General features: G+C 38.6%; 1 protein-coding gene across 3 annotated transcripts in view; it reads left to right on the top strand.

The window, feature by feature from the left end:
- The window catches only part of ABCC4 (ATP binding cassette subfamily C member 4 (PEL blood group)), a 157157-nt gene that overhangs the window by 40384 nt on the left and 88852 nt on the right, over positions 1-27921 (top strand). For all 3 annotated transcript variants that reach the window (XM_065056982.1, XM_065056990.1, XM_065056995.1), the window contains exons 10-19: positions 1151-1240; positions 1596-1787; positions 3325-3419; positions 3526-3612; positions 14416-14512; positions 15544-15759; positions 17573-17713; positions 18809-18846; positions 19203-19303; positions 22340-22486. In XM_065056982.1, coding sequence (XP_064913054.1) covers positions 1151-1240; positions 1596-1787; positions 3325-3419; positions 3526-3612; positions 14416-14512; positions 15544-15759; positions 17573-17713; positions 18809-18846; positions 19203-19303; positions 22340-22486 — 1204 coding nt within the window. The remainder of the gene's footprint in view (positions 1-1150; positions 1241-1595; positions 1788-3324; positions 3420-3525; positions 3613-14415; positions 14513-15543; positions 15760-17572; positions 17714-18808; positions 18847-19202; positions 19304-22339; positions 22487-27921) is intronic.

The following is a 27921-nucleotide window of genomic DNA, read 5'->3' as shown; positions in this document are numbered from 1 at the left end:
ACTGTACCTGTGTCTCTCCCAAATAGTCTGAAACAAGTTCCAAGCTTCCCCTTTTCGCAGTGCCAGAACTTGATCATGCAGCATCTTTCATGTGGGGTTAAGTGGCGGACCCTAGAGCTTCAAAGGGTGGCTGGAAATTCTAAGCAATCTGCAAGCTCTATAGAGGTATACTAGGTATTCTTCACCTTGTTCTCCTTTCTTGAAGCTTATGGCTGGGTTTTTGTTTGGCCTTTTAATAGAAATACTGCTTTTTAATTTTTCTTTTTTTAAATGCATATATTTTCCTGTTTGCATTTTGGTGTCAGTCACGCTTCATGAGGTCTAAGATGCATGTAAAGGCAGATCGTGTTACAAGGGTGTTTTGCTTTAATGAGAGGGAGCTGCACCAGGCCCTTAGGAATTGCAGTTTCGCATAGCTATTAAACACATGAGCATCCTTTCTTTTCACAAGAAATAGGAGTTTTTACAACCTCGATAGGAGAGGTGCAAAATACGTAGAGAAATAAGCACTTATCAGTAGTGTAACATAAAGGATAGGCATGCTAAAAAGGAATATTGAACAAACAATCCTAGGGTAGTTATTTTCACACAAATAGCGCACTACGTTGTGCACAAAGAGTCTCTGAGAATCCACGTCCTACAAGGTGAAGCTGTGTAAAATCAAATGGCGTTTTTCTGTTTTCACTTCAGATAGAGCCTTGACTAGAGCAAATACAGACCTGGCTTTCCTGGGGCTCCGAGAGAGCTTCAACCCTCCCTTTTTCCAGCATTTTTCTGGCTCCTCAGAGTCACCAGGCCGGCTGTGCTGGGGCCATGAATGCCGGTGTGGTAGCCAGCATGTGTCCAAGGTGGCCACCCCAGCTTTGTGCTGAGCTGTGGTGAGGACGCGAGGAGGCGCCGCTTCTGCTGCCTTCAGGTTCCTCGTTCCTTGAACGCTGTTTTATCTGTGCGACTCATTTGGTGAAGGACCGGGGTCTTTCAGAAGTGTTTGTGAATTGCTGAAGAGGCACGCTGTGTGCCTGAACGTGTGTTGGGCCTATGGGTTGCTAATTTATAGTGATTTATGTGCGTTGTATTCTGTTTCTAAAGAGTTGTTTTGATGGTGCATATTCTGTTACTAAGGAAACCTAATTTTTTCTTAAATTCACAGAGTTTAGAAAGCCCAGCACTTCAGCAACTTTCATTTACTGTCAGACGAGGGGAATTATTGGCTGTGATCGGTCCTGTAGGAGCTGGAAAGGTAAGTCTTAATGTTTACTCCGTTCTGTGGGCTTTTTATGAGTTTGATAAATGTAAACAGAAACTTGAAAATGTACAGTTCCTTTCTGTGTATAACACCACACTTGACATCGAGATGCTGGTGTCCAAGACAGGCAGATGAACTCCTAGGGTTGGGGAGGAGATGGTCCAGAATTAAACAATATTTTCTACGTTGCTTCTAGGCTCCATGTAGAGAGTGCTCGTGCTCTTCTACTGCTGGCAGTAGTTTGACAGACGGGGGAAATAGGTCATCGTGCCAGTAAACGCTGCTCAGTCTCTGTGATGTCTTTAACGTGATCAAACTTTCCAATTTTTACTTTTTACATCTTTTCCAGTCTTCACTCTTAAGTGCTATACTTGGTGAGCTGCCTAAAGACAAAGGTTTGATAAACGTTACTGGAAGAATCGCCTATGTTTCTCAGCAGCCTTGGGTGTTTTCTGGTACAGTAAGAAGTAATATACTGTTTGACAAGGAATATGAGAAAGAAAAATACGAAAAAGTTTTAAAAGTCTGTGCTCTTAAAAAGGTACAGTTTTCTCCTTAAGTGTTTTATTTTCATGATGTTTATTTTTATCTTGGTGTTCTTTCAAACTTGTGGTATGTGTTGCAATATATAACATATAGAATTGTTTATTATTAGTAGCATGTGAAAAAGATCCTATTGCTTAACAGAAGTATGCGTAATTATTTTTGACATTTGTGTAAGCACATCCTTGTAATTCCTAAAACTTTCACTAGAGGGAGATCTAGCTTATGTGAAGCACAGACAAATTAGGAAAAAGCTATTCCCAATTATTTAATTTCATAATCAGTTTAGCCCTGTGCACTGGTGTTATGGTAGAATGTGTGTAAATGCAATAAAAGGTGGAAAACAAATTATCAAGCTGGCTCAGTTTGTAACTTCCATTTTGTATATATCCTGTTTGGTTTTTTTTGAAAGTAAATGTCACATCTATCACATATTATGCATCGCTAACAGCTATCAGAAGAACCTTAGTGCTATATATTGGAGAACTTACTGAGCCCAAGTAGTTTTATGAAAAAAATATCTTTGAAAGGTCTGTGTGCAAAGGAGTTTGACATGAGATATAGAAGAGGATTAAGCCAGATTTGTCAAGAAACAGACATTTTGCTTGGCAGCTAAAAAGGTTCCATGCAGCATGTTACGAGATTCCTGTCAGCAGCAACACAGGTGAAAAGCAGATGGTTACTGTGACGAACATTTTTTTGCAAGGTTTTTACACACAGTAGATAGAGTTTTAATATCTCCTCCTGATCTTCAGTCATATGCTGTTGTCTGAACTTGAAGTTTTAGTGACTTTGAAAGACAGCAGACTGCATTAAAAAAGAAAAAACACTTCGTATTTGATGGTAGATTTGCTTTCATAGTTTTCTTTCAAATTTATTCATCTTACAAAAGCTATGACTAAACTTTCAGGATACGTTTTATAGCTTAATACAAAATATTCTGTATTTCTTTAATAGGAAATACAATAATATGACATGGAACGCTGTATTATTTTGTTCTGTTGCTTGTATTCCCAAGCCCCATAAATTAACCAAATTGTGTGATGAATGTTGTTGTGGTTTTTTCTCATGGATATGTTGCAGTAAGAATAAAAGTAATGCAATTCTTAGGGACATTGGCAAATAGAAGATAATTTGATGATAATAGTTTGGTTTTATTTATTGTGACAGCTCATTTTGTTCTAGTAAAAATAATTACTTTATACTTCATAATTTTTAGTTTGATTGTTTGTTTTTTAATCACCACCAAATATTCCTTGTAATACTAAGAATTAATATTCCTTCTGGCAAAGCTGTAGAAAAATTGAACTTTAAGATCTCACCTGTTTTTCCTGCTTTCTTAATTATCTTTTGCGGAAGGTACAAAGTCATATAGATATTTCATTTAGTATGAATCTTTATCTTTTAATGTGAGACTATAAGTTAAGACTTTTCAAAGAACAAAATGTTATGTTGAAGCAGCTTTGTCGATCAGAAGTTCAAACGATGAAAAAAAATAAAGAAAAATCTTTCTCTCTCTTCTTTCCTGTTCACAGGACTTGGAATTATTAGCAGATGGTGACTTAACTGTAATAGGAGATCGTGGAGCTACGCTGAGCGGGGGACAGAAGGCCCGTGTAAATCTGGCCAGGTTAATGTTTTCTGCTGTTTCTATAATGTACAAGTTGTCAGACTTTAGTGACTACGGTAAACAAATACAAGACTTTGCAATACTGACTTTTCTTTAAACCTTTTAGAGCTGTGTATCAGGATGCAGACATCTATCTCTTGGATGATCCGCTGAGTGCAGTAGATGCTGAAGTTGGGAGACATTTGTTTGAAAAGTAGGTTACTGCTTTATTTTTGTTTAAAGTACAATTGTTATCTTATAATTCCTTTTAGAAAAACATGAGAAAGCACTTTCAGGGAGATGGATCTCTTCCTGAAGCTTAATGCATTCACTTTTTGAATTTGTTTGCCCTCTTATTTTGTGTATTTGGAAATTGTATAGTTTTTTTTCCCATGTGTGTCTGTCATTTTGTTCTTGATTTTTAAAAGCCCTGTAAAAGACCATTTTGAAGATACTATAATTAGAATTATTCTAAGGGAACATATGCCATTTTCTTGAGGAAAATGTCAGATTTTATACCTGAGTATTGGGGTTTATAGATACCAGGCTTATGTATTTTATATGTATATGAGTGAAGAAAAATATGGGTTGGGATTTTAAATCACTTCTTAGTTTGCTACAGCTTTATTTGCATAGTAATAAGCACTTAATTAAAGTGGCTAAAGAAAAGGACAGAACTCTTAGATTTTTTGAGTGATTTTTCATTTTGGTTCTTGAATGGTTGAAATCTCTCTTAGATAGTTGAAAGAGAAAACCATGGCCTACAGAGCAGACTGTGGAGAGTAGAAATAGAGGAAAAGATAATGTATAAGCTTACTGTGAAAGCAAGCGATACTGGACCTCCTTTCATTCCTGAAGAAACAGAAGAGTGTTTGTGAAAAGTCAGGTTCCCTTCTCAGTGGATTCTCTCTCCTCCATCTCTCTCTTCTTTCAGACTGCCTAATCTATAGCACATAGCGAGTGTGAGAATAATCCAGTTATTCCCAGGCCGTGTTTCATCCTTGCTTCCTCATAGCCTGGTATTAAAAAGTATAATCTAGAATTTATTAGAAGTAGAAGACAAAAAATTCCGTTTACTGAGTTCATTGGGCTTTGGTTGAAGCCTTTAGTGAGAACGTTTTCTTGGGCATACTTACATGCTTTGAATTCCGTGCTCCAAATACATGAATTAACTTGGTTTTGCTCCTATTCCCTCCTCTCCACCCCTAGACAATCATAAAAAAACCTCATCTTGCAGAAACGGTTGTCAAATTTGCATTGACTAGCATTGCATGCGTGTTATTATTCCCCATGTGGGGAAGCTTTAGTATCCGCATTTGAAAATTGTACGTCCTATTGATGTTTGCAGTTTTGAATTTGGAGATCCCTCTGAAACACCATCAACATTTTGTTCTATTGATTTCTTCAAATGGCTACTGTTTGTTTCCATCAGCCAGCAGGGAGTAAGAGTTTTATGATGCATAGGCTCTATGTTTGTTATTGTGTGCAGGACCATTTTCACCTGCCACAGCTGATAGATGGAGTTCATTACTTCTGTAGTTCACACACACTATCAAATTCCCTTAATGCCTGTTGAAGATATCTAGGGTTTAGCTGCTGCTTTTCTGTTTCTGCACAAGATCACTCTACAACTCCAGCATCTGGCTATATCAGCACCTGAGTTCTGAAAGTTCACCCGCTCAAGCTGTTAACCTGTCTCTCCCTTAAGTCTGCAGGTCTTTTCACACAGAGGAAAACAGGAGAGTGCAGTAGAGCCTTGCAAAGGAGGTCACGTTGCCTCTTCAGTTTATTCTGCATTTTATGTGAGCTGTGACATCAGGAGCATCTGCATCCTACGGCAGGGGTGTCAGACTCCTTTTTACTGGGGACCACATCAGCCTGGCGGTTGTCTTCAAAGGGCCGAATGTAATTTTAGAACTGTATAAATGTAACTACTCCTGCAGTTATTCAGTCTTAAAATTACATTCGGCCCTTTGAAGGCAACTGCCAGGCTGATGTGGCCCCGCTGAAAAGGAGTTTGACACCTCTGTCCTACTGCAGAACCTGAAGTCTGGGTTTTTGTACGTACAAAGCCATAAAGGAGCCAGAAGCTGTTGCTCTGCGAGCACAGCGTATGTTTTGCTGATAAATGTGTGGAGATGAGGAGAAATAAGGAGATTATGTCAGGGAATTTGAAACTCAGAAAACTTGCTGGTGTTCTTATTTTACTTTTGTTTGCTCTTCCTTGCCAGCTCTAGATCAGTTGGAGCGAAACAGATAAAAGTAGAATGAAAGCATTGTCTGGAAAAAACGGACTGGGTGGAGTAGCAATGGCAAGGAAAACTAAGCAAGGCCTCCCTGATGAAGATCTTAGGGAGGGCTTTTTTACAAACAGAAGTTGTCTTCCAAGACCTTCCATGGCAGCTGTTAAAGGTGCTGGGGTAGCTTGCTTTGAAAACCAAAGCAGAGCATGTTCTTTAATGCTTCTTGAATAGTGCTAGAAATGTGGAGGAGAGAGAAAAGCACTTGGGCAAGAGGGATTTCTTAGAACATGGTGCTGAGGAATGTCTGAGACACCACTTCATATGAGCTGCCCCCAGGAGTCTGAACCACGAGGCATAAAACAATGGATGAGATGGAAGAAGCAGTGGGTTAGTTAATGAGAATCTGAAATGGATATTGTTCAATTCACTCGCTCCTTTTTTTTTTTTCTTGTAGCTTTATATTATTTTTAATTTTTTTTTTTAGAAGTGTGTAGTCTCTGTGTTTACATCAAAGATAGGCATGTTCCTAGTAATTCGCAGAAGCTGCGGTCTGTGGATGACTGGCTCATTACATTTGCTGCTTCTCCTCGCTCTGTTCAGCCACTGCAGTAAACAATTTAAAATATATAAATACTTTTCAAATGAGAAAAAATGCTGGTAGCGCAGCTCCAGTGGCAAAACTGTCCACAATATTATTAATAAGGGATGTGTTTATTACGAATTTCTCCATAATACAGTCAAGTGGTTCCATGGGTGATGGAACAGATAAAGTCAGTTTTTCAATGAATTCCTCTTCACTGGTCAGATTCTTTGGGGTTTAGTAGGGTATAAACTGGAGATTCCCTATTTTTATATTATTTGTAGCCTCTTTTACTGTGAGTTCTCTTGATGGTTAACAATAGGCATGCTTCAACCTTTTCCCAGTGAGGGGGCACCAGTATAGTTCTATGTTTTTCTATATGTTTGTGTGCATGTATGAAAATATACATGTATTGTATATAAATATATAAATAAAAATAGCTTTTCATTAACTTTTTAGGAATGTGGTGTTTTGAGACCTCTAGTTTTGAAATGAGGGACAGCCATACAGATACAGTAGCGTGTTTCTTTGTATGCTGAAGTTTGGAATAGCCTGTGATGTCCTATGAAAATCATTCAGTTGTGCTTCAATCCCGAGAAATTTCCTCCTCTCCCTGTGCACCTTTCTAAGCATATTTCTATAGATTATATGGTTTCAGATCGCCTTTGGATAGAAATTAAATTGTGTTCCATCAGTGATATTGACTCGAAATGGTGTTTTTAAGAGTGAGATTTACAATCCATCAGTCTGTTAACACAGCTACGGTTCTTCCCTTGTGTCTTTTCCAGTGACAGGAGCTGTGTGCCAGCCTCAGTTGGTGATCAGCCTCCTTTCTTTCTTGTGAAAGTAGACAGACTTGCAGGACAGTCTATGAATCTTTTGAAATCAGACCTAAAGTAGTTGTGATGGTACTTGGGACTGGTATGCACAGGTGTATCATTCCTCCTATCAAACAGAATTCCACCACCACAGTTATCACAGCACAGTAATGAACTTTGGCATCTCTTCAGGTGGAGGATTTTGGTAGCAGGTGATGGCATCCCATAGGAACTCAAGGGACACGTTAAGTGCGCAGTGGCTCATAGGATAACCATGTGTTGAAGCTGACCGGAGAGTCACCTGGCAGGTTGACCAGGTGTCCTGAAAGATAAAGTCTCTCCGTTGCCATCTGAGGTAGCTGAGCATTCCTCTGCGAGAGAGGGAAGGGAGCAGGCATGGTTTTGTAGCAAGGGTGTCCTTTGTAACTGCAGAAAAAGGTGAGGAAGAATTGAACTGACAGCAGGGTGGGGAAATTCCATCATGCAAAGTGCATGGATTAAGAGAACCACAATTCCTCAGTGTGTTCTTAACTAAGCCCCAGAAGTGCTTGAGGGGAGGAGCAAAATGAAGTAGGGTGAATAAATAAAAGCATTTTAAAAAATAAATAAATATATAGATCTAAATATTTCCTTTGTTTAAAGTAAGCTGAGTTTTAGAACCCTTAGGACTCCGTGAATGCTTCCAGTCTCATACGTCTCAAAGTGGGATGTGCTTGTCGATCTCCTGTAATGTTGGGATTTTGAGGAAAAAGTGCTAATATGGTGGTATAGGTAATTAAAAGAAAGTGGAGCTCATCAGTCCTGTAGAACTAGCAGATAAAAGCTAGCATATTTTGTTTCTGTAGAGGGATTACAGACACAGTTGGTATGTCAGAGGGACCAAGCAAAGATAAGCCTGGCATGCCCTTGCCAGTGCTGTGATTAAAGGCGTATGTATATATATTCCTCCATTGATGACAAGTGTACAGGGGAGCTGGTGTCTAAATATAAGGATTTCACTCACTTTCAGGTAGAATCTCTCTAAATCAAGGATATCTCTAAGGCTTCCTTCCCACTTTGTGTTTCACACCTGGTCGACGCTTATTATGCCTCTGATCCCACTGCAGAGGTTGCAGCCCTCATGAGAAGTATTGGGCAAACATCAATGCCCTGTACCTCCTTTTTGGGTTACAGGTGTTGCTCTTAAAAACATATTAGTTATACCTTTGTGTTTAGATGATACAATTGAAATTCATTGAGCTCTGTTGTATTTATTGTAGGGAATATGTTTAAAAGGTATGAATATGTTGTAGCGATGTTGCCGAGGGTTTTGGAGTGTTTGTTTGTTTTTCCCAGAAAGTGAAAAGCATAAGTGTGATTCCTCTACACTATGTGTTTTCAAAAAATGGTAACATTTTTTAGTTTTTATCTCACATAAATGCTTGAGGGTTTGTTTTTTTTTTTTTAAGATCACACGATACAGAAGCAAAAAAACCCACTTGGAGAGCCCCGGTGTAGTTGTGTGCTTTAGTGGTCTGTGGGTACACTTGCAAAACAGTATTAAGAATACTAAATCAGAAAAGATTCATGTAGGAAAAGTTCATGAAGAGCTACTTAAACACTAAGATCTCTGTCTCAAAAAGTCCCTGATATATGGACTCTGGAAGCTAGAAATGTGTACCAAAGGAAGCATCACTGTATGTTCACTTATATAGTTTCTGCAGCCATCCACTTCTGGCTGGTGCCTTGGACAGGGCAATGGATTTTGTAGACTGGTTGTCTTTATGTGTTAGCCCAGTGGAGGCTGGGACTTGTCATGAGATGGGGAAAACCGGTTAGCAAGATGGGCATAAAAATAGAAACACCATAGTAGAAGTAGGTGTGGGTTTTTTTTGTCTCTGTCAAACATGTCACACTTTGTTGTTGTTGTTCTGAAATTTTCTAAACTTTGAAATGTAGAAAAACAAAAAACAACTAGGGGATTGTTCTACCTAAACCACTTAAATTTAAAGGGAGAGGAAAGCAAATGTAGTTGGTAGATTAATATAACAAAGGCTTTATGCCTGTGAGTACTTCTGCATGTGCTTTAATTTCATTTCAGTGGTTGTTACCATTGAAACAAATATAAGTATTAACTAAAGTTAAACTTGCATGTGAACTTCCATAATGGAGGGGCAAAAAGAATGGTAAGGAAGGAAGTGGAATCATTAAAGAAGAGACACTTTGTAGAGGTGAAAGAAAGCTGGTTCTTGGAGATAAAAACTTAAAAAAGATTAAAGAACAACTTGTCTAAAAGAAGAGAAAACCTGATAGGGAAGGAAGAACAAAGGAGGATTCGTATGCACAGAAGCACCAATATGGTGCTCTTTACACAGAGGAGCACTGTGTTCTTGTAGGGCCCTTCTGAGTGTCTTCTGCTGCATGCTCTGCACTATCAAAGCTCAAGCTAATTTGTTTTTAATTGTATAACAGTTTGCTGTCAGAGTGCAATGGGTTTTTAAAATGGGTGATAGTGTACTGTTACTTACATTTATTAACTTAAAATATTGCTTATTTTTGTTGAGTTGGAAGAGTGTAATTTCTGGAGAGTTCTATCCTGAGTCTGGTACTTCTGATGATGAAAAAAGGTCATTAACGCTACATTTTTAGGTGATGGAAGACCAGGTGGTGCTTCAGGCAGTTTTGGAGACAGACAGGGGTTTAGAAAGTCTTGGTTACAGGTTGTGAATTCATAGAGGAATGCAGCAGGGATAAGTGCAAAATGTTGACTCCGTGAACACACAATGAGCAGGGATCATTAGTGCAGCAGCTTTATGGAAAAGGAGGTGCTCAGATTGTGGTAGATCACAAATAAAGTATGAGTCAGCAATGTCATGCTCTTGTTGAGGAAACTGCACCCTGGGATTTATGACCAGTACTATATCTGGTAGTACAGGTAAAGCAATCCTCCTATAATGTTTTGTACCTGTAAGGTCTCAGCAGGAATAATGTTTCATTTTTGTGCACTTCCAAAAAATGTAGACCAGCTTCAGACTCCAGTGTAGCCCATCAAGAACATTTATGTGTCAAGGGTAGCGGGGAGGGGGGAAAACAAAAGAGAGAACTATTTGTCACTAGAAAGAAAAAAAGAAAAGCAATATATTTGGGGGACTTTGTTTTTTCTTTCCTGTCTGGAGGAGAAAGACTTAGTGTGTTAAGGGACTGTGTACACAGGAACCTACTGCCCTTGGGGAAGTAGTGGATTTGCACCAAAAGATGTGAACGTGGACTTCACAGAAAAATTTTGTAATGGTGAAAGTAACTTGGCCCTGGAATACATCTTTGAGGATGTTGAAATTTCTGTTCTTGAGCTTAAACATGCAGAACAACCCGTCTGACATCTGTCAGGGGTGCTTCTAAGTTTTGATTGATTCTTACTTGGGGAACAAGATGCAACTTTCCTAGCACCTTCATCTTCCTTTTCCTTGTACTGAAGAAGCTGATGAACCTTTGGGTCTTCTCTGTCCAGATCTTGTCTGGCTGTGTGTGTGTGTGTGCACTTGTGTATTTAATGAATGTTTCAATGGCGACTGCAATTTGTGCAGTCATTTTTCCTGTTATCATGCATTAAGTATGCTTCGCATTCTGACTAACAGAGTGTGCCTCCCAAGAGTGCGGAGAAGCACAAGGAAGGTCACCCTTGTGGGGTTTTAAACAGCGAGTCGAAACGTGGTGGCAGTTCTGGGCATACTCCAGCAGAGGTCTGAACCCATGGACCAGCAGTGTCCCCCGCTGAGACGGGCTTTCCCTGGATCCCCCAATTCATCAGTGAGAAAGGGAGACACTGCCGGATGGTGGCTCGCATAAAATTGGGGTTTTCACCCAAAACTGATGGTTGTCTTTATTCAGCTGCACAGAGCAGTATTCCTAAAAGTAGATGGTGTGATGAAACTAAGCCTTACTGAACCAGTTATAAACACATATGGACTATTTTGGAGTTGTGTGGTGTTGGTTTTGTTTTTTGTGATGGTGGCTTTTTTGTTCTGTTTGGTGTGGGTTTTGTTTGTGGGGGATTTTTTTGCCCCCTTTTTTTTTCAGGTCTAAGACAATACCAAGTTTTTACTAACAAGAATTCAGCGAGCTCTCTTGAGTTTCGCACCAGCCCTTTTGCCCCAATTGGTGTTGCTGAGCCTCTCTTTTAACTCTGGCTTTGGTCTTCTGTGGCACCCAAGGCACTGTACAAATTTAATGCCTGCTGTAAACTGCAGAATAGATGTTGTCAAGTGGGAGAGAATATTTAAAAAAAAAATAAAATTAGAAAAATGTTTCGAACATAAAACTCAAGTAGTTGGATGTTTTGAAACACATGTTAAGTATATGCTTAGTATTTTACTAGTTTTGCAACTTCTGTGCTCCATTATGATACACTGTTTTAAATGGCAAAATTTTCTAGTGAGCTGTTTGAGCAGTGAGTTGTTTACCGTGGTAATAGATCTAAATATACACTGTTTGTTGCTGTTTTTCCTCCCTGTGCTTCTGCCAGTGAATTGTAACAACAATTTTTCTACTCACCTGCTATCAAGAAACTATTCAGCTAGCTTCTTTCTACCCAGATAGACATCAAATCAAGAATTGTTGGGTTGTTGTTTTTTTTTTTTATCCTCACTTGAGTGAACTGATAGATCAGTGGAAATATAAATTTTCACAGAGGTCATTTTTGCCTTGCCTCCCGAGATCATGATCACACAGGACGCTGTGCTGACAGCTCTGACTGTTCCAATTGGTTTGCTCTGATGCTGTGATAATCCACTATTTTTTTCCTCTTGTTTTTTTTCCCTCCAAATGCAAACTTGATGTGCAGTGGGCTCACTGTGACTCAGGATCAAGGTTTAAAGGTTTTCAGCCATGGGATTTTCTAGTGACTAGTTTGTCCCAGTAAGCTGTTAGACATATATGTGGCACACAGAAAAAATCAGCGATCAAAGTGGTAAATAGGCTGTGGGACTATGTAGAGGAACACTAGATCTCTTCACAGTGAATACCTGATATATTCTCTTTTGGCAGCTTTCCCGTGCGCTAGTAAATATCCTGTAGCCTCTCTGATCCATGTCCAGTTCTCTGGCTAGGTTTTGTTGAAGACTATGTTTTGCTGCGTGTATTCACCTGGTGCTCTAGTTGCCAATGTGGCTTGTTTCAGTTACTGCTCAGAGGGTAGACAGTAGCCACACCACAGTAATGCCGCCATGGAAAACCTGGTGTATGAATAGTTGCCACTGCTCAAATAGCTATGCTGCTGTAAATACCTTGATTAATTGTTATCTTGGCCACCTAAGAATGACATCATGGGTTTATAGTTGCTTCTTGAATGCTGCATAGCAAGCATGTATCTTTCTCGGGAAGAATGTTACTTTTACCTTAATTTTACTGCACAGTTTATTTGGAATACTGTAATATGTATAGCATGTAATTATACTGTCTAGTACTAGTATTAGCCATTTTATGGCGTTCCACTTCCTACGGCCTTTGTAGGTGTGATAAAATAGATGCTAAGTGCTGTGTGGGGAGTTAATTGCATATACAACATGAATGTATGAAAAACAGTAAGCAATATGATATCATTGTTGTTAAGGTCATGTTCTTTTCCTGCCTTACCACCCTTTCTCCTTATTTGCATTTCTGCATTGAATTTGTACTATTGTATTGCTGTGGTTTTGCTTGTGTTTTTTTGGAGAACAGGGAGATAATTTGTATGTGTGTGTGGGTGTTTGTTTTTTCTTTTGTGCTGAGTGCCACCCTCCTGTGTCATGTTAGCCGACGGGAGATAGCATGTTAGCGAAAATGAGCCTGATAGGGGAGCGGGTCTGTGGAGAAAAATACGTGGAGCTGAGGTCCATGTACAGTAGGTGTCAAGAGGATGGGACCAGACTCCTTTCAGTGGTGCCCAACGACAGGATGAGGGACAACAGGCACAGACTGAAGCACAGGAGGTTCCATCTAATCATGAGGAGAAACGTCTTGACAGTGAGGGTCCCAGAGCACTGGAACAGGCTGCCCAGACAGGGTGTGGAGTCTCCTTCTCTGGAGACATTCAAAACCCGCCTAGACATGATCCTGTGTGATCTGCTCTGGGTGAACCTACTTTAGTAGGTGGGTTGGACTAGATGATCTCCAGAGCTCCCTTCCAACCCCAACCATTCTGTGACTCAGAAGGTTCTGCTTTCAGCAGGCTGCAGCCCGGCCCTGTGGGCTTCATTCCTTATCAGCTGCATTCTGATGAGGGGCGCTGCCAAAGCGTGTGTCCCTGCTTGGGTTTGTCTAGAAGTCGGGTTTGTGGGCCCCAAAACCACTCACCAGTATGAGCAGCAGCTGATAGATTTGAGACAACTGGGAGATGATCTTCAAAAAGGCACTTTTGATCCAAGTGGAAAATGCCAATGTATATGCCTTCACTGGACACTTCAGTTCTAGACAATATCAGTTTTCCTTGTTTTCTTAAGATAGCGAGTAGTTGAGAAAGGGGCATCCTCTTGAACAGTTTGTCTCGCTGTGGTGTTACTGTGGGGATGAAGGCGAAGGTAATGAGTGTGTTGGTAGTCTTGGAAACTGCGCTGTTTTTTTCTTGGTTTTGCTCTTTCCCCCACCCCCCTTTTTTTTTTTGGACTCTGTTGGCCTTTCAGGGCTCTGCTGAAAAGATACCAGAAGTCTTTTCTGGTAAGACTGTATGAGATTGAACTGCACTTGCTGACGGGGTTTTGTGCACCTTCACTCTTCTCTCTGAGTCCCGAACTTGTGGAGGCCTCTAGGGTAAGCAGGTGAGGTATTGGAGAGGAAGGTAGGCCTTGACTCCATGAGAGAAGGTCAGAGATGGTTGAAGGACTCACTCCTCTACCCCAATACATACCAGAATGTGGCTCAGATCAGTAGTGCTTGTTTACTTCTCCAGAACTCTCAGTAGCTCACTGTTAGCACTGTTCTGAGAGCTCATCTTAAAGAAGTTACTTTTACTAGTTGTATTTTGCTATAATTGTCATCAGTATGTTGTCATGTTGTCCTGCTTTCTCTTTCTGTTAGTTTAATTTTTGTAAGATACCCTCTTTGCAATTCAGCTTATGACACGTACATTTGTTAGGAGGATGTTTAAGATTATTTTAATGAAATATCCTTAAGATATTTCTTTCTCTTTCACCCCAGACCAGAAATATGACATTTATTTCCCCTACCTTCAAAACTTACAAAGCTAAATAAGGACCGTATTTGTTAAGTGTAATTTTTATAAGCCTAAGTAATTATGGACTTTTTTTTTTTTTTTTTTTTTTTTTATTTCAAACGCCTTATAATTGAATAGAAAACATTTTATGGAAACAGTCAAAATGTTTTTGGACACTTATTTTTTAATTAACTTTTCGATCTCTTTGCAGATGTATTTGTCAGGCCTTACATCAGAAGATCTCTGTTTTGGTCACTCACCAGTTGCAATATCTCCGGTCTGCAAATCAGATTCTAATTTTAAAAGATGTAAGTGATTTCAGTGTCTGTACTTTGTTATCTAACATACTTTCTAATTATCCTTTTTAATCTAGGAATGAAAAAAAAATTATTTTTGGTTTGTAAATATATTTTCTATCTAGTAATGATGATATATGTTTTTAAAGATTTATAATAATAAATGAAATGAATTGATTTTTCTTAGAATACCTTCCGTGAATTTCTGTTCCTGAATTTAATCATGCATATACTTAAACTTACATATTGATTTTTATCTTACATATGTATAATATGCTGTAAGAGAATTATTTAGTTTGAGGCTGTGTTAATGCTCTGCTTTTATTCTTGTTTGTTACACTTCTGTGTGAATTAAGAACTATGTTCATTTTGCAGCCAGTCCCTTTTTTAAACTAAGGCTGAGAAATAGTCACAGATACCTTTGAGAATCAACAGGCCTTGAGTGAAACTGGTTCCTCCTGAACTTCATTGTACCAGATACCTAGGGGTAGAGAGGAAAGACAAGAACTTTGGTTTACTTTTGATTTATCACAAAGTTGCAAAAAAGGACACTAGCCACATTTTTCCTCCCATTCATATCTCTTTAAAAGTTACAGTAGCTTTCTAGAAGTGAGTTTCTGATAGAGCTGTAAAAAGTGTGGAAATGGTCTGTATTGCTCATTTTAGAGCTCTTTGAGGACCAGAAAATTAAGCTGCTGTTTGTCCCTAGCCTGGAGTAATATAAAAATTCTGATGGTTATATATGTAGTTCAACAGCTTGTCCTAAAGCTGCACAGCTATCTCCCACAGCTTCAAGGAGGTAATTCTCAGCTGATGGTAACTGGACTTTTGTCATCCTGTGTGTTAGCTGCTGGCTAGAGGGTAAAGAGTTTGTTTCTGCTCTTCTGAGTGAGGAACTGGTAGTTAGAGGCTTCAGCTCAGTTACTGCAGCGGGATGTGTGCTCAGCAACTGCAGAACCTCAGAGGCAGCAGGGATCAGTAGGAAAAATTGTCCTTTATGGAAAGTGTATAATGAAGATAATCAAAGCTTATATTAATTGTAGGGTAAAATGGTGGGGAAAGGTACCTATTCAGAGTTCCTGAGATCTGGCGTCGACTTTGCTTCCCTTTTGAAAAACAATGAGGAGGCAGAACAGCCATCGGTTCCAGGAACCCCCAACCTGAAGTCTGCCCGGAGCCGAACCTTCTCAGAGTCCTCTGTCTGGTCCCAGGATTCTTCTGTCCCCTCACAGAAAGATGGACCAGTGGAACAACCACCTGTGAGTGCTCGAAGGACACAGATGTATCTCAATTCTTGTCTGGCTGGTTTTTAACTTAAACTGTGACAGGGCTTCCCCTGCTGCATTTTGAATGTCAGGGACTGTGGGATGGCATTAGCAGGTGAGAGCTCTGCCCAGCGTTGTGCTTGGCTGTCAGTCCTGCAGAGGACAGGCATCCCATAGCTCTGCGCTGCTGTGCTCAAACCCAGCAGAGTGAGTTTGTTCAGGTTCAGCATCAGCTCTGCTGGATGCAGGAATCATTCCTAGAGGTGTCTGAAACCACCACAGGGTGCTTCCTTCAGCCTGTCCTCTGCCAGAGGTTCTTTAAAGGGTGAATACCACTGTATTGTGTGGGCTCAGGGTTTCAGGGAAGGTTTATGTCGAAGCAGTGGCTTTACACAAAGTCTACATCTGCATGGTTGGCATTAACATCCTGACATGATCTTGAGATGGCCCTGAGGGGTTAACCTTGGGACACCACAGCATGGCTCTTCCCAACCCTTCTGTTGGTGAAAACAGAACACTTGGTGTTGTGCCAGCTGGACTTGCAGGTGCTTTGGTATCTCTTGGTCTGCTCAGTGCAAAAGCAGCCGAAAGGTTTCTGTACCATAGGTGGCCTTCTGCTCGTGTGTTTGCATTCACATGAAGCAGGGCAGGAGCCCTGTGACCCCGCTAGACTTGTGCTAGCACTGCATCTATGCAACATGTGCAACAAATGGAAAAAGCAATCCTTGAGTGTCCCCGATGGTCACCTTTATGCTATGGGTATATTATTTCTTTTTGATAATGAAAAACAGTGAGTTAAGGGAAAAAAAAAAAGAAAGGCTGCTACAGACTTTCGTTTTTCGTACCTTTTTGGAGGAGTGGTTTCATGCCCAAAATGTATCTGATATTATTAATGTTCCAGTGGTTACCCTGTTGTTAAATCCACAGTGGTGTGCCAAACTTTTTAGCAGTATTAGAGCTGGTGGGTGGGTGGATGTGGAAGAGGGGACTGGAGAAACAGAAAAAAACCCCAAGATAGGCTTCTCTTCTTTTATATATGAGTTGGTGGGGTTTCTCTTTTTGCATCTAAGTCAGGTCTGTTGATTCCACTGCTCTTGTACAGCTGTGTATCCTGACAACAAAAAAGTTGAGTTTTGTTCATTTGAATAGTCCTTTCACCTTCTTTATGCCTGTCTCGTGTTTATCCTTTGCTGTCTTTCAGTGTCCCCCATCCATTGATTACTTAATATGATTTCTCATTTGTCATTTTACTTGTTTTCCATTATTACAGATGCTTTATTGGTACTTACAAGGAGGTGATTAGAACTTTATGGATAATTTGTTACTCTGAGCATATGTTGATTGATTTTGGTACCCAATTGCAGAAGAGCATTTACTTTAAATACTTTTCTGAAAAGGAAGCATTACACATTCTTGCATTCTGAAAGCAGAATCTTTCCCAATTCAAGGCCTGAGTTTCCAGAGCTGTTATGACTGAAGGTAGTGTATAAGAAAAGAAAAAATTTGGCTTAGGAGTCACCTAGAGTAAATATTTCTGGTAGTAAATGAAGTCATGTTACATGGCATGATGCAATGCAAAATAAAATCCTCACAGTGTCATTTTGCAGAGATTTTTTAGTATTACTGCACTGAAACTAATTTTTTTTTGTCAAAGCTATGCTTCCAATATTTAAAGTTTTTATACGCATTCACTTTATCTCCTTATTTAATTGTTTGCTAATTCTGAACCATGACTTTCAAGTGGCTTATACTGAATCTGTAACTGCAAGGTTGGTGTTTTTAATTCATTTTATGTGGGTTTTTTTAGGCTGAAAATGCACTGGCTGCAGTGCCAGAGGAGAGTCGCTCGGAGGGAAAAATCAGCTTTAAGCTTTACAGAAAATATTTCACTGCAGGAGCAAACTGCTTTGTGATTTTTATACTTTTAGTGTTCAATATTTTGGCACAGGTAAGTTATCAGGAGCCGTAAATGACATTGAATCTATTTTGGGGTTGCCTTTTTTTTTTTCTTTTTAACATAGTGTTTTGCTTTCTACTGAGATGTTTAATCTGAAATGTTTGGGACCATGGTGGTGTCTAATAATTTTGTTATATACTTGGTCAAATTTTATATATCAGCATGAAGTTTTGATACAGCATTGAGAGATCTTGTGCTGATCCATAGTGAGGAAGAGGATAGGCAAATATTGTATATAATGCAGGCCGTAGCAGGTATGCAAAAGAATTTTTAAACAAGGAAAATGATTTTGGAACTTACTGAAAGAAATGGTGAGCTGAGGAAGCTGCATGGAGATAGCTTATTGCCTTCTTCTCTGTTTCCTGCTGAGAGAGCTTAAATTCATTTCATGGAAGTGATTGGTCTTGGCTGTAAAAAATAGTTGATATATTTAAACATGTTACTTCCTTTTTGATTGTGCTTGAATTGAGTCTGTAGGAAAGATAGCTGAGCAGGATCAAATCTCTGCAGTAGACTGCCCAGAAGTTTAAATTCACGTGAACAGAGGTGTATTTTGAGATAAATGACTGTGTTACAAGTTTGTAGTCACCTCTCAGCACAGAAGGAAGGTGGCAGTAGGAGTTTTTCCCTCCCTCTCTTCTCTCATCCTCCTTCAACCCTGTTTCTGGTAATTATCTCCTGTAAACACAAATTTCTGGACTGGTAACATCAGAAAGTTTGTTAATCAAAAAGCATTTTGGAATATCTCTAGTAGCAAATTTAGGAACTGAAAAAATGAGCTCTTTAATGTTCAATTAACATACATTAGGAAGAGCTACTATATTTTGTTTGCTTAAGTGTATTGCTTTTCTTTAGTTTGCTATCATGTAAGGTAATTTAAGGTAACTTCTTTCTTTGTAGAGGGTTCTAATGCACCTTCTAATGTGCTTTGCAAATTTCTGCTCATCTTGAAAGACCGGATGGCATGCTTTCCTGAATATGTGATGTTTTCCCAGAGAACATGAAAGAATAGCAAGGAAATTTAATTTTCTAATTTTTTTTTTTCATTTTGTAAGATGATTCTTGTGTTTGCCTCTTTTACTCAAGGTGGCCTATGTTCTTCAGGACTGGTGGCTTTCTTACTGGTGAGTTGATGATAGTAACTGGTCAGTTGTTTCTGCCTTTCCAGTCAAGCTGTTCATCTAATAGAAATCATTGTTTAGGTGGTGTGGGGGGAAAACTCCTGCTCTGGGGAAGTCCAGAATATTCTTGATCTTTTTCTGATCTTCACTCATTTTGTGTGTAGAAAGAAAGTTAAACTTTATGCCAAAGTGTAGCCTGAGGTAGCTTCTATTCATGGTGTGATGCATGACAAATCAGTACATGGGATCTTTTGAACAGAAGATTTCAACAGGGTTGAATTTAGAAACGGTTAAGTGTACTTATGAATATTTGTGGAATGTGATTTGATGATCCTTATCTTCTGTATGCGTTTCCACAGGGCAAATCATCAAGAAAAGCTGAATGTCACAACAAATGGAAATAATGGAGCAAATGAGACTGAACATCTAGACCTTAACTTTTATTTGGGAATTTACGCAGGTAGTTAAACGTGCACGTGTGTGTGTCTAAAGAACTATTTATTATCTGACCTGTTATAATAAACAGTTTTGAGAGGTGTGAAGCAACGGCAGTGTGGGAAAATGCGATTTCAAGCAATAACTGAGTTATGTCTTAACAGATTAGGAACCTCAGTCTTGCTTCCTGACTAAATTAATTTGAATAAATAAAATTAAAAAAACTAATGGAAGAAATAAGTTGAATGCAGACTCTTAATTTGCCTTGCCTGGATTTTGGAAAGTAAACTGGGAATTGAGTATTCAAAAAGTCAGTCACCGTAAGGTTGTGGTTATTGTCTATACTAATAGGCCATTGAGCTAAATCTTCAGTCATTATATGGATGGGCAAGAGGGATTAGAAATGCATCTTCATTCTACGCTGTTGTAAGACTTGGCATGGCTACATTCCTTCTGAAGTGTCATAGCAAAACAACCAGTTTTAAAAAAGCATCCTGCAAAGGTATGCAAAGCAGGATGCTTAAAAAACATTTCAATATATTTCAATAGGTAGTCATATGCTTCTGAGTATCCAGAAAAGGGCATTGATCCTTGTATTCAGACATCCAAACATCTTGAAATACTGCTCTGAAATGTAGTAAAAATTGACATAGAAAAATCATGAGTAGAAATATGCTCTCAGACTCTGCTATTTACCACATCTGGTGATGCACAGTTTGGTATGGCATGGTAGTTTATTGATGGAGATGTAAATTATATGTATGAGAAAACAGGTGGAATACCAGAAGAACATGCACTGAATGTATTCAGAAACATCTCTCATGGGCGAGAGGCTGGGCTGAGGATTTTTTTGTTTGGGTTTTTTTTGGAACGCCACGTGATCCAAGTGCTTGACTGAAAACATTGTGCTTGGCCTGGGAAACCACAATTTAGGAGCCAGATAAACTTGGCTCGTATTTTCTTGGTGTAATGTCTTATTTCATGAGCTGTTTCAGTGGACTGCACAGTATGATTAAGTGTGGGAAACTTGGCTTTCTCTGGCCATATAACCTAAACCACTTTATGGAAAATTTTATCCTTTAAGGCAAATTTTGTTCTATATAGTATAACAGCAAAAGTTACCTTTATATTGGAATGTTCAGATGGCTTGGTGAGATATTTGCAACAGTTGGACAAACAGCATTGAGTTACCTACACAAAATTATAAGTGAAGTTTAAAAAGTTATAAAAAGACAATACATTTCATATGAAGTATGTAATAACCTAACTTGCCCTCTTCTATAACCTCTGTAACTGTGTAAAATAATTTAACATTTGTATTTATTACTCTCAATGTTAGGAAAAAAAAGAATAAGTGTGTTAGTTCCTTCCAATTCCTTTTTGTTTCTATGAGACATAGATTTAGAAGAGTAAAATTTCTGTTAATGGGAAACCCCATTGGCGAGAAGCGAGGTACCAATTCCACACCTTTTCTGTAAAGTGAGCGTGCAAAGAGCCCTTGTCTCTCTCACACCGAGGTGGTGAGCTTGTAAACGGAGGGAAAGCAAAAACCTTCAGCATGAGACAGGCTGGATGAGGGACTTGAAAGTGAGTCTCCTTCCTCGCCTTTTTGCCAGCCATTAGGTCTTTTCAGGTGATTTGTTTGATGAGGGTTGTGCCAGCAGCTTCCAGTGGCTTCCACACCTGAGTGCAGTTGTACCAAAATGTGGGGTTCCCAGGACATGCTCCCTCTGCTCCCACAGACTGCTCTTAGGCGTGGGCTCTGCCACAGCCTCCTGCCTCGCCACAGCCTCCTGCCTCATACCCCGTTGCTCCCTTTTTGCATGACCCAGCTTTCCTGCTTGGATACGTGCCGTTACTCGTGGAAAAGTTGTTTTCTTGTACTTGGCCCAAAATATAGCAATCAGGACAAGGCAAACAAGCTCTCATCCCGGCCATGTTTTGTTTTTTCTTAAAAACAGCACCGTGTAGAACGTGATCCATAAGCTGTGAGGAGACACATGCGATAGGGATACCTTTTGTTGCATGCTGGGGAGGATACAGCAGTAAGGAGGATGGAATAACTGATTGACTTAACCACATGACATAATTTAAAACCTCACTCTTACCCGCTGTTACTATAGCTATTTCTGAATTATGTCAAGTTTTAACCTGTCCTTAGAACAGGCAATGTTTTATGTTGACAGTTAGGGTCTAACTTCAGGATGTTCTCAAGGCCTGAGCATCTGGGCTTGTGGTGGCTGTGCTTCGTTTCTGGAGCAGATCACCTGGAGTCTGGAAGCACTGCCAGATGTAAGGTTAACACCTTTGCTGTTCACCTTCATCGACTGGGAGTTTGGGCAGCCACACTGGAGATCACACACGGCAAACAGAGCAGCAGCAGCGATCTCATCATTCTTTCCATCTTTTGCCCTCCGGCACCCCTGTGTTGTGAGTGGAGATGTGCCCAGAAGAAAGACAAACAATCTGCAGACCAATTCCCTAAAAGGCCTCTGCTTCACGTGGCATAAGGGATGCATCTTACACTGTGTTCAAGAATACACGTAATTTAAATGATTTGATGTAGTTTACAAGGGGAAGAATGGCATGAGTGGTTTGGGCTGATTGAGAATAACTCAAGGTTGTCTCTAAATAGCCATGTATAGATTACTTGGTTAATACCTGCTGGCAAATGCTGAATCTTCACAGTGACTTCTGCAAGCCACAATTATACATGGCACTGTGAAATGAATTTCTTAGCAGAGATGTTATGCAGGAGGTTTTAATACAGATTTATTTTGTGGTTTAACAGACATTTCCTACATTTACATAAAGAACCAATTCTTTCAAGCCAAAAAAGAGAAATTGTTTAAATTGATGAGCTGATAGTAACTGAAATTAGTGTACAAATATAAGATATCTATGTTCTGCATTCAGTCTGAGTACCTAGGCTTAAATTTGAATTCTTGCTATATACAGAAGTCAACAAAATTTGGTTTTAGTTCAGTTTTATTTATAAATTCTTTTCCTTGTAAAAGATCCATATCTGTATGCATGCTTTGTGGTTTTTTCTTTATTTCAGGTTTAACGGTGGCTACAATACTGTTCGGCATAATAAGAAGTCTTCTGGTGTTTCAAGTTCTTGTTAATTCCAGTCAGAATTTGCACAACAAAATGTTTCAGTCCATTTTGAAAGCTCCTGTCTTGTTTTTCGACAGAAATCCTATAGGTAAGGTTAATAGTAAGAAACCTCTTAACACTTAATGTACCTTAATGTACCATCATGTTGACTATACTATTTCATACTATTTCTGGACAATTACGATATTACAATATTTTTGCACATTTGTACATTTGTGGCTTTTGTTTTGTTTTTTTTTTTTTTTTTCTTCTTTTATTCTAAATTTAACAGCATGGTCTTTTTAAATTTATGAAGTCAGAACAGTGACTACTTATTGATGGTTGATGTTGCTCTCTTCAAATACAGTGTACAGAAAAGTGAATTACATGTGGTTTTGGTGTGGCACATTGACCTGCTAGTTGGTTTGCTGTTCTAGTTCAGTTACACAGAGGTGTATTCCATATGCTGAACGCATATGCATGCATTTTGTGGGGATGCCTTCTATTTTTCTTTGAAAGCTTAACCCCAACAATTATTTGCCCTTCTAAAAGTTAATTTTGAGCATGTGTGGTAATTCAGAGTTTTGATTTAATGATTGTAACGGTATATAGGGATGGCCTTATTGTTTCAGAGAAATAAGTGATATTTCATGAGAAATATACTCACGGTGAGAAAAGGTTCATGTCTATGATATGGTGAATGGAACATGTACAATTTCCCCTTGAAAAAACAAAATGTACAACTGCAGAATGTAAGGCTGTGTTACATAGTCTACTTGTACTGAGAGTCAGTGGTAGTGTAAATTCAAGATCACTGCGAAGGATTAGAAGTGAAGCCATAAGCTCAGGGGACAGGTTAGTGGAGAGCTAGTGAGAGCACATGTATCAGAAGAAATCATGGTACTGATGGGGTTTGTTGTCAGGTAGTCATGGATTTTCCTCTTCTCTCTCTCTCTCTTTTATTTTCTTGTGTGTGCACAGCATATGCAGTAACTGTATTTTTGAGGGAATACATAATCATATTATAAGACTGCCCATAAACCTGGCTCATCATAACAAACTAAGAACTACACACCAGGAACAATGTGGAGTAATAAATACCAGTTTGCTTTGTAACATACTGTGAAGCTCAAATTAGCAGGACTTTGTAAAAGTGGCATTCATAAAACCTGCCTATCACTGATACTCACACACTGTCATGACTTACAGATGTGTGTTCCTGTTTATCAGCAGATATTGTATAATAGAAGATTAACTTCAGTATGCATATATTTCTTTCTCTGTGTCTTTCTTTTGGTCGTGGCAGCATACAAAAGTACTGCTGTACTGATCTGTACTTCTTTTGGAAAAAGAAAAGGGAAAAGATGACATCTGAAAGGATGTTCTTGTTCAGAGATGCAGCATGTAGCAGTTGTGAAATTCTGCTTTTAACATTTATGTTTCATTGTCTGATTTACGGGTTTTTTTACTGTCTCTTTATATTTTAGAACTTCAGATGGTTTTTTTTGCATTGGGGTAATATTTAAGTAGAAGTCTTTTTTTTTTTTTAGTATGCCTTACTGTAAAAGACTAAAAAGAAAATGAAATTATTAAAGGCTTTTACTAGGGCTGTGATTGTAATAGCCAAGCCAAATTATTAGTTATCATATTCCATATTAACCAAGCTGCTACTGCAGTGTCGGATCTGTCATTTAAACATGCAGTGTATTCTCAGTATTTGTGTGAGGTCTCGTAAGACCTGAGCAGAAGCAATTGCTGAACTGACTTTTTGCTGTTTTATTTATCCAAAAATAATCAGCAATTAAAAAATGCCACGGTCAGTATTTTGAACACACAGTGATCCATGTTCCAAAGTTGAGTAAGGAAACCTAAATAAATAGACAACCCAAACTCCCAATAGTTCTTATTGGGGAAACAGACTAATGAGCAGCATCAGGGAGTCGACATGAGGAAATGGAAATACGTGGTGAATCATGACATGTCTGTCAGCTCCAAACAGTGTAGTTCTAATCAGTCATGCTGAATAAATGAAATGACTTATTTCTAAAAAAAATACGCTTTGTGAGTCAGTTTAGGCACAAGCCCAAGATCTTTCTTTACAGATTGCAATAGCAATATATAGGGAAGGGAAGGTTGTAAAGGAAGTAGTAATGAGCATCTTACACAGATGGTATAAGAATTCAAATATATTTTTGGAAACTGGATTACATAGCAGAGACAGAAGAGGCATGTGAGGACCCCTCTCCTTTCTCCGTTCCCACCCAAAAATATTTGTACACAGATTTCACCTTTCTGTGATTTGGCATAGATATAAAAATAGTTAGATGTTACTGCTTTAGTATGTTTTGTGTTAGAAGAACCTTATTAATAAAAGGCTGTCTCTTTCTTTCTTAAGCACTAAACCTAAACCTATTGAGCTGATAATCCTAAGTGACTGAAGCTTATTGTGTTATCCCGCATTCAGAAAGAATGATCAGATATTTATGACTGAAATCCAAATTTGTCAGTAGGTATCTGTACAAGATCACTTAAACAGCCATAGTAAAAACTTGATGGGAAGTTACAGATTACATGGTTGAATTTTAGGATTTCTCACATCTGACTTGTCTGCATTTGTTGACAGAACTTGTTTATTTTTTTGAGTTTCGAATGTTAATTCTTTCTGTTGAAACTTCCTTTGTTCTTCTATCCAAATTCCAGTAAAGGAATTGCATGTGTGTCAAGGTATCTGTAAAGAGGAAAATGTGGAGGTTTCCTGCTTCATAGTGAATGCTTTATATATTCCTCTTCATGTGTCACTTGCAGGAATAAAAGGGTTGATTTCTGTGCACGTCTAGCACAAGAGGGCAGCATGATCTGTTTTATCCCAGTCTAGCATTGCAACAGCTTGTTAGAAGGATAACGAAATGTATCTGTTATGTTTTTAGAGATTATATTTGAGGAGGGAATTTTCAACCTCACTACTGAGCAATAGTAATGTGGTTCTGTGAAGCTGTCCCTGTTATCTGCAAGTATAATGTTTTCTCTTAATCTCTTACACGGTCAGCTTTTCAGCTTCACGTAATGCTGAGTCCAGGAACTTTGCTGGCTTTTTGATTTGCGGCCAAAAGTCAGACAACCCTATAGAGTCTAATGCTTTGGTCCTGTCAAGGAGATCTTCAGCCATTATTGCTTTTAATTTATTTTTCGAGATCTTTGTAACATTTCAAACAAATTTGATAGAAAGCTGGTTAAAAGGAACCAGGACTTCTGCAGCAGTGACTTGAATTGGGAGTTCCCTCTTTTGAAATTAGTTTCTTATTGATAGTTTAGGAAATCCTAGTTTTGACAAGCTTCAGGATTTGATTCAAGATTACTTGCTTAGCTTGTAAATGAATTGTTCTTTTCTGGGATTTGGGGAAAGAGATTTCTTTAGAGAAGGGATGCTAATGTGTAACTGCATCACTTTCAGTAATGGTAGTTTTACTGGAGATTGTGTGTAATTCTGAATTGCATTGAGTTTAGGAAACTGAAACCTGCTGCTGCTGTGCTGATGGGTGCTGTAAGAATGAATGAATGATATGCATGAATTTGTTCAGATAAAATAGGAATCTCTTCCCCCTCCATAGGTCTGTCTAAAATTCAAATTGAACCAGAGCCACTACAGAAATACATGTGAAAAATCTAGTTTTGTTTTGTTTTGTTTTTTTAATTGTATGTCTCCAAACTCTTGGTTCTGACAGTTCACAGAGGGAGGAGAAATATTTTGGCAGATGTTACAGCATTTCTGGCCTTCCTAGAAACAGAAAGCACTGAATTGTGTGATAGTTGTCCTCTACCTGTTAAATTAGCAGATTTTTCTATCCCCACGAATGCTTTGTGGAAGCTGTGAATAAACATTGATCCCTTTGGGTGCTCATCCAGACTTTGAGGTTTGACCGGATTATAAAGAGAAATATTCTCCCGTCTTGGCAGCCAGGAATGACATACCAAACTGATAGCTAATAGCAGCATATAAAAGCAAACTCTGAATATTAAAAGATAAAAACGTGAAAGAAAGCTGTTGTTATAATGAAGAGTTTGTTTTTCTTTAAGGCATAAGGATTTTAATTACTGTGTTCATAAATCAAGTGTTGAAACACCTATAATTTGACAGAGAAAGTTTCTTTGTAGGATTAAAAGCATGTTCATCAGCGCACAAGTGCCTATCTGCATTTTATCTGACAGAAGAGTCAAATGGGCGATGTTGTTAACGTATTTAAACCATATAATATTTGCAACAAATATGACATTTCAGCAGTCTGAAAATTACAATGCTGATAATGAGGTTGTTAAATTATACTCTATCAGTTGGATAGTGAAACTGCTGTAGTTAGTGTACATTAATGTGTGCTTGTTCACACAAGCGATTCTGCTGAACAAGTAGCATGTTTAAACAAGAAATACTGGTCTTAAACCCTGTGATTTACAGTAGGTGGTGTTTTGGCATATCATGCAGTTAACAAGGCAAAGCTTCATTTTAAAATATTTCATTTGTAGTCTCATTCATCACTGATATAAATATTCAGTAGCGATGCCAGAAAGTGTATTGTGTTCCTATTTGAGTCAATGACTCAATTGCTTCCTTTTTTTTCAGAAACAAGATCTATGCTATCTTTCTGATACAGTTTTCAGATATTTCCTTGTGGTCAAGATGCATTCTGTGGGATTGTGAAAAACTATACCAGCTCTTATGACAGCTTTCACGTTCTCTTAAGCTAATACAAAAACTACATTGTCTTTAAAGCAGCAGAAGCTTTGTTTTTTTACGCTCTGTGCAGAGCTCTGAAGAACGTTAATGTGTGCGCAGGTTTGTTCGTTTGTGTTGAAAAGAAGTCCCTATAGGACTGCCTTTTGTTGTAAAATAAAAACACAGATTCTGTCTTCCGTGTTGGTAATCACTTACATTTGTTGTCATTAAGATGGCAACACAATAAGTTCCATCAATCATCAAGATCCTTAACAACCGCGCAGCGTTGTAAATATTATGTTTGGGTGTTTGAGTGGAACAGCTCCTCACTGAAGTAGGTGTGGTAGTAACCTGTTAGGTTGCTACATGTGTTTTAAAAAAAAAAAGACTTTAATGTTTTTTCATATAACAATGGCCATATGTACTTTAAACCTTATCAGGGCGTGATTATTAAATGATATTTTGTGGGAGTTGCTCATTTACTGTTAGTATTATCGGGCTTTTGTTAAGAGTTTAAATAGTCTTATGCTTCCATGTGTTTTATCACCATTATGATTCTGTCAGGAACCTTATAAAGTTGATTGCTATAGGAGTAGTATTTAAAGTTAGCAAACACTGCTCTGGAGTTATGTTTACATTTATCATCTATTAGCATAACTCAGTTCAACCCTATCCTATTTTTCTCTGCAATCGTAATTGAATGAAACCTGGCCATAAACTGATGAGACAAGCCCATTACATTTTCAGTTCACCGAGTCAGTGCTCACCCTATTTACGCTTAATATGGGAGATAAAATTAAAAGGTTTACAGAAAAGCTGTTTGTAGGAGGGGACGG

Source organism: Columba livia, chromosome 1, assembly GCF_036013475.1.
Source record: "Columba livia isolate bColLiv1 breed racing homer chromosome 1, bColLiv1.pat.W.v2, whole genome shotgun sequence".
NCBI classification, from domain to species: domain Eukaryota; kingdom Metazoa; phylum Chordata; class Aves; order Columbiformes; family Columbidae; genus Columba; species Columba livia.
This window is presented reverse-complemented; position numbering and strand designations above follow the sequence as displayed.